Raw genomic sequence first — 6265 nt, 5'->3', positions numbered from 1 at the left:
TCTGGTGCCCTGGGACAGCGCAGCACTGGACACCGGCCCCCCCGCGGGGGCGCCTGCCATCCCCCACACACCTCGGCCGTGGGCCGCCCTCATCCCCCAGCATCAGCTTCCAGAATGCTGTCCGTCCCCAACCTGGGGTCAGCTTTCCTGCCGACCCTGCCCTTCTCCCGGTTCTGACTGCGGGCAGTGACGTGTCCGGGTGGTCCCTGCTAGAATCTCGGCTCCTCGCGAGCAGGAACGTCCCATTCGTTCATCAGTCGCACCCCAGACCTGGAGGCGGGCCCCTGCCGACCAGATGTGCAGCCGCTGCTGGGATGGCCAAAGCCAGAACTCCCACCCTTCTTTGGGGGTCTGTTGGGGAGCCCCGAGGGGCCCAAGTCAGAACCGGCTAGAAGCCCGGTGCCTTCTGGGAGCCGGGCTCGGCGTGTGGTGGAGAAGCAGCCTGGAGAAGCTGGGAGGTAGCAGGTGCTGGGAGGAGGTTTCTGCCCTTTGACCCTACAGGTGGCCTCGCCACACCTCCTGTCCCCAAGGTCAGACCCTCCTCTACTCTCCCGACCCAGCCTCAGGTTTGGCCTCCGTGCTTCCAGCCTCCCCTCTCCTCCCTCGTTCATCCATTACATGCCTCAGCCCACGGCCCACCTAAGCACCCCCCCCTTACGGGGCTTCTTTCCATCTCCAGCTTCCTTCAAGGCTCAGCTCTGGAGAGTGTCCGGATCCCCAGTTGGCTGAGGGGGCCCGTGGCAGCCAGCCCCTGACCCGGGACCCCCAGTAGCACCCCAAGGAAAGGGCAGGACCGGCTGCGGACAGCGGCCCACACAGGCCCGAGTACTCCAAAACACCTTTATTTGGCTGGTGAGCTCCTGCCCCTTCCTCACCTAAAAGAGGAGCCGACACACCAGACGACTAAGCTCCAAGCCCTAAAATCCGACAAGTACAGAGTTCTGTTGCTCAGATGAGATTATCTTCGTTTCTGGAAAATATTGCCCCGGCCCATTCCGCGTCCTCTTCCTCTGGCAGCCACTAGAAGGGGGAGAGAGACCCGAGTGAGCCAGGCCAGCGGCAAGGTGCACACGCGGGCAGAGGGCCGAGCCCCGAGCGGGTCTGGGTGTGAGCACGAGTGCGAGAGCGGGTGTAAGGGTACTGTGTGAGCACGGGCACACGTGTCTGTGAGAGTATGAACTGCACGTCTGTGAGTATGTGCAAGTGAACGCAAGTATGCACGCGTCTGAGTGTACATGTATATGTGCATGTGCACATATACGTGTGTGTAACTGTTTGTGTATAATCATACACGTGTGTATATGTCTATATACATATGTGTAGATACATGTGTCTGTATTGCACACGTGGATATATACACATATCGATACGTGTGTCCGTATATATACACATGTGCAGATCCGCAAGTCTGTGTGCCATACATGCATATGCACATGCATGTCTGTGTATATGTATATAAATGTGTGTCCATCTCTGTGTTTGTGTATATACGCGTGTGCATCTGTGTATTTGTCTATCTGCATATATAAGTGTATGTGTAATTGTGTGTATGTCTATCTGTATACACACATACATATACACATCTGTGTGTAAAAGTACACGGGTATATGCATATATTTGTGCACGTACAATGCACACGTATATGTACTCCTATGTGTACGTTTACCTGTATATTCACATGCATATATGCGTACATCTGTGCATTGCATATAAACACGTGATACATACCCATGTGTACGTCTCTGCATATGTGCATCTGTATAAGCACGTGTGCATGCATGTCTCTACATGTGGATATTCTTCAGTATACATACACGCATATATGCGTACATCTGTGCATTGCATATAAACACGTGATACATACCCATGTGTACGTCTCTGTATATGTGCATCTCTATAAGCACGTGTGCATGCATGTCTCTACATGTGGATATTCGTCAGTATACTTACATGCATATGCGTACATCTGTGTACATGTACGTGCACGTGTGTAGATCAGGGGCATCTGAGTCACAGTAGATCACAGGGCACCCCTCCCTCCCCTCTGCTTCCCCCCACGGGGAAAGCCCGTGCCTGCCACCCCAGGGCAGGCCAGCGGCTACGCACCCTGGGCCTTCAGAATGGCGGCTTTCCCTCGGCCGGCTCCGGAGCCCTGGTTTTTGTTTTTCATGCTCTTCAGCATCGGGGCGTTCTTCAGCATGTCCGGCAAGATCAGGAAGCGGATCTTGCTCCCCCGGATGTAAACCTGCTCCAGTTGGGCGACTCGTCCATCTCTGTATGTGACTGTAATGTTGGACATCTGCAAGGGGAACCGTTCACAGTCAGGGTCCCGCCTCTGCCTGCCAGGGAGGCCCTGGGACCTCTCCCTCCGTCTGGCTCCAGGGCTCTGGCCACGGTTGACCGTGGACTCGGCAAGGTCAAAGGCAGTGACGGGAGCCGGAGTGTCATCTGTGACGGACAGCAAGCAGAGAGTTTGGCCGGACCACAGGGTGCAAGAGGGGGTCCAGTTAAACGAGGCTAAAGAAAGGCCGGAATAGAAAGGTCACCAAATCCAAACACCACCTGTCTGACGGCAGGGGCAACAAGTCAGACCTTGCTTTGTGGAGATAACAAGCCACTGTGAGAGGCCAGGCAGGAGGGGGCACGCCTTCACCAGGGGATGGGAGCACATTGGAGAGGGGGCAAAGGCAAAAACCGCCCCCCCACCAGCAAAGGGGAGCGTCGCCCTCCACCGTTAAGAGGATGGGGAGGAGGATTTGGGGATTTTGAGGATACTGGGTCTGGTTTGGAGCACGTTTGAGCACGAGATCCAACTGAAAACGAACAAAAGGCAGCCGGGACCTGGACCTTGAGTACCAGGGAGCTGGACGAGCGCATCTGAGAGTCATGCTGAGCAATCGCCAAGTGGGAGCAGCTGCAGAGCCAGAGCGGGCCCTGCAACCTCTCCCAGCTCTGAAATCCTGGGGCTGCCCGGCTTTGCCCACCCCCACCGCCGAACAATGGGGGGCCTCCGCTTCACAGCACTTCCTTAGCCTGTCAAGTGCTCCCATTGCTAAGGAGGGCACTCCCCGCCCCCAGGCTCCCACCCAGAAGTGCTCCTTGACCGCTCACTGGCTCTTGCCCCCTCCTCTCCCAACGTCTCCTCACCCCACATCTGGGCTGTTCTACCAGTGGGGAGAAGAGAGGCGAGTGGTCTGCCAGCCTCCAGGCTCTTCACCCTCCCCACAGTCCACCCTGTCAGCCATCAAAGCCTCGACCACCTCCGGTGCTCCCTGTGGCCTCCAGATTGAAGGCCTTTCCTCCTCGCCTCTGGTTCCGCCCCTCAAGGACCACGTTCCATTCCCCAAGTCCACACCTCTGAACTCACTGGCTTCCTCCAAGACTTGCACACTCTCCCTCCCCCCCATCTCCCGGAGTCAAAGCCCAGGGTCGCCTCTCCCAGTGCCCCCCCACCGCCAGCACCTTTCCCTGCGGGTGGTCTGGAACCGCCCGCTCAGAGCTACTTACCGCGTCCCTTAGACCATATGCGCCCTGAGGGAGGGCAGTAGCTGCCCTTCCAGCACAGAGCCTGGCACCGAGATGCTTCCTAACAGCTCCTCCCAGTCTGGCCCCAAGGTGCTCCCTTCACTCCCTCCTCCCCACCCTCCCGGGCAGACCTGGCCTCAGACCCTGGGCCTCACTCAGGGCTGGCACCCGCTCCGGGTGAGAGACTCCAAAGAGCTACTACCCGTTCTGGATGTGGGATGGCCCGTGGTCACTGGGCCCCAGCCCGAGAGTCACCAAGGCCTTGCCATCCCACCTCGGTCCGATACTGCTCCTCCCTGGCACAGAGGGAGGTGCCGCCGCCTGCGGATCCCAGGCCACAGCTTCTCTGCACTCGGCTGCCTGGGGGGGCTGTTTGGGGGGATTCAACCTCATTCCCCAACCCGGCCATTCAGAGAAAGCAAGAGCCTCTGGGCTGAGGGCAGGAGGAGAGACCTAGCCAGGAAAGGCCCTCCTGCCGGGCACAGCCCCAGGACTGACTGTGGGAGGACTCCCTGGGAGAGCACGGTGTGGGGAGGACTCCCTGTCTGGCACAGCTCTCAGGACTGACTGTGGGAGGACTCCCCATTGGATACAGGCCCCAGAACTGACTGTGGGAGCCCGGTGCAGGGAGGACTCCCTGTCGGGCATAGCCCCCAGGACTGACTGTGGGAGCCGGTGTGGGAGGAGTCCCTGGGAGAGCATGGTGTGGGGAGGACTCCCTGTCAGGCACAGCCCCCAAGACTGACTGTGGGAGCCGGTGTGGGAGGACTCCCTGGGAGAGCAGAGCCCAGTGTGGGAGGACTCCCTGGGACAGCACAGTGTGGGGAGGACTCCCTGGGAGAGCACAGTGTGGGGAGGACTCCCTGGGAGAACACGGTGTGGGGAGGACTCCCTGGGAGCGCACAGTATGGGGAGGACTCCCGTTGGGCACAGGCCCCAGGACTGACTGTGGGAGCCGGTGTGGGGAGGACTCCCTGGGACAGCACAGTGTGGGGAGGACTCCCTGGGAGAGCACGGTGTGGGGAGGACTCCCTGGGGGAGCACGGGGTGGGGAGGACTCCCTGGGAGAGCACGGCGTGGGGAGGACTCCCTGGGAGAGCACAGTGTGGGGAGGACTCCCTGGGGGAGCACATTGTGGGGAGGACTCCCTGGGAGAGCACGGTGTGGGGAGGACTCCCATTGGGCACAGGCCCCAGGACTGACTGTGGGAGCCGGTGTGGGAGGACTCCCTGGGAGAGCAGAGCCCAGTGTGGGAGGACTCCCTGGGACAGCACAGTGTGGGGAGGACTCCCTGGGAGAGCACAGTGTGGGGAGGACTCCCTGGGAGAACACGGTGTGGGGAGGACTCCCTGGGAGCGCACAGTATGGGGAGGACTCCCGTTGGGCACAGGCCCCAGGACTGACTGTGGGAGCCGGTGTGGGGAGGACTCCCTGGGACAGCACAGTGTGGGGAGGACTCCCTGGGAGAGCACGGTGTGGGGAGGACTCCCTGGGGGAGCACGGGGTGGGGAGGACTCCCTGGGAGAGCACGGCGTGGGGAGGACTCCCTGGGAGAGCACAGTGTGGGGAGGACTCCCTGGGGGAGCACATTGTGGGGAGGACTCCCTGGGAGAGCACGGTGTGGGGAGGACTCCCATTGGGCACAGGCCCCAGGACTGACTGTGGGAGCCGGTGTGGGAGGACTCCCTGGGAGAGCACAGTGTGGGGAGGACTCCCTGGGAGAGCACGGTGTGGGGAGGACTCCCATTGGGCACAGGCCCCAGGACTGACTGTGGGAGCCAGTGTGGGAGGACTCCCTGGGAGAGCACGGTGTGGGGAGGACTCCCTGGGGGAGCACAGTGTGAGGAGGACTCCCGTTGGGCACAGGCCCCATGCCCCACGCCCCTGGCCCGCACCTGGCAGTTCATGTTGTCCTCAGCCTCGATCAGCTTGCCCCGGTACACCTCGCCGGTGTTGGTCTCACACGTGACGATGTGCCCCTCCGCCTCATGCAGGACCTTGATGGGGACCCCGATCGACATTCTGGGAGAAAGAAGCTGCAGACGCAGAGGGGGACAGAGGCCCCTTGGCTGAGGCGGGCTGGGGATCCAAACCCGGCAGGGACAGGCTGGGGAGGAGCCCCGCCCCCGGCCGCAGGGGGGGGGGAGGGGGGGGAGCTCCGGAGCAGAGACATCCCTGCCTCAGACACGACCCCCCCCCCCCGCCCCCCAGCAAGGCTCCCGGATGAAGCGCCGCCGGGAGCGGGGATGCAGGCGCAGACCAGGCCCGGAGGGGGCTTCCAGGCAGGCAGACCCGCCCCCCGCCCCCGGCCCCGGGCTTCTCCTACGGGGCGCGCACGGGACCAGGGAGGCCCGGCAAAGCGCGGGGCGGGAAGCATGGCCTTGAACGCCGGGCCAGGGCCTTTCCCCCACGCGCTGTTCTCCTCCGCCTCCCCTCCCCGCCCCCCCCCCCCGGTGCCCATCCTCCCCCCGGGCCGCGCGGCCCCCTCGGCCCCGGCCTCACCTGCAGCCCCGGCCCCGGCTCCGGTTCCGGCGGCGCGAACGTGCGACGAGTAGCGGCAACTGAATGGCGGGCCTCGCGCTCCCAGCATGCACCGGGCCCGGAAGAGAGGCGGATACTTCCGGGAAGCACTCCGCCCCAAAGCAGCCCAGTGGGGAATAGAGGAAGAAACAACGGGATTTCAGGGGCGGGGCCTGGGGCGCGTGCGCGAGAAAGGGGAGGGGGAACGGGGAAGAAGAGG

General features: G+C 62.1%; 1 protein-coding gene across 1 annotated transcript; it reads right to left on the bottom strand.

The window, feature by feature from the left end:
• Positions 1 to 826: 826 nt before the first annotated feature.
• SNRPD3 (small nuclear ribonucleoprotein D3 polypeptide) lies at positions 827 to 6180 on the bottom strand. Its single transcript, XM_074290984.1, has 4 exons — positions 6028 to 6180; positions 5421 to 5561; positions 2107 to 2299; positions 827 to 1020 (listed from the first exon to the last, which is right to left on the bottom strand). Exons 2-4 carry the CDS (start codon positions 5544 to 5546, stop codon positions 959 to 961), a joined length of 381 nt encoding a protein of 126 aa, XP_074147085.1. The 5' UTR covers positions 5547 to 5561; positions 6028 to 6180; the 3' UTR covers positions 827 to 958.
• Between the last annotated feature and the right edge of the window lie 85 nt (positions 6181 to 6265).

The sequence above is a fragment of the Sminthopsis crassicaudata genome, chromosome 1 (assembly GCF_048593235.1).
Source record: "Sminthopsis crassicaudata isolate SCR6 chromosome 1, ASM4859323v1, whole genome shotgun sequence".
NCBI lineage: Eukaryota > Metazoa > Chordata > Mammalia > Dasyuromorphia > Dasyuridae > Sminthopsis > Sminthopsis crassicaudata.
The sequence above is the reverse complement of the archived record's forward strand: the minus strand, read 5'-3'. Positions and strand labels throughout refer to the sequence as shown.

Bases quoted from the DNA above. Each gene is read 5' to 3' on its own strand.
- SNRPD3 (XM_074290984.1), bottom strand. From the start codon at position 5,546: ATGTCGATCGGGGTCCCCATCAAGGTCCTGCATGAGGCGGAGGGGCAC. The intron at 2,300-5,420 runs GTGCGGGCCAGG...TTCCCCTTGCAG, and splicing joins AGGACAACATGAACTGCCAG to ATGTCCAACATTACAGTCAC. The intron at 1,021-2,106 runs GTGCGTAGCCGC...TCCCCCTTCTAG, and splicing joins CGCCATTCTGAAGGCCCAGG to TGGCTGCCAGAGGAAGAGGA.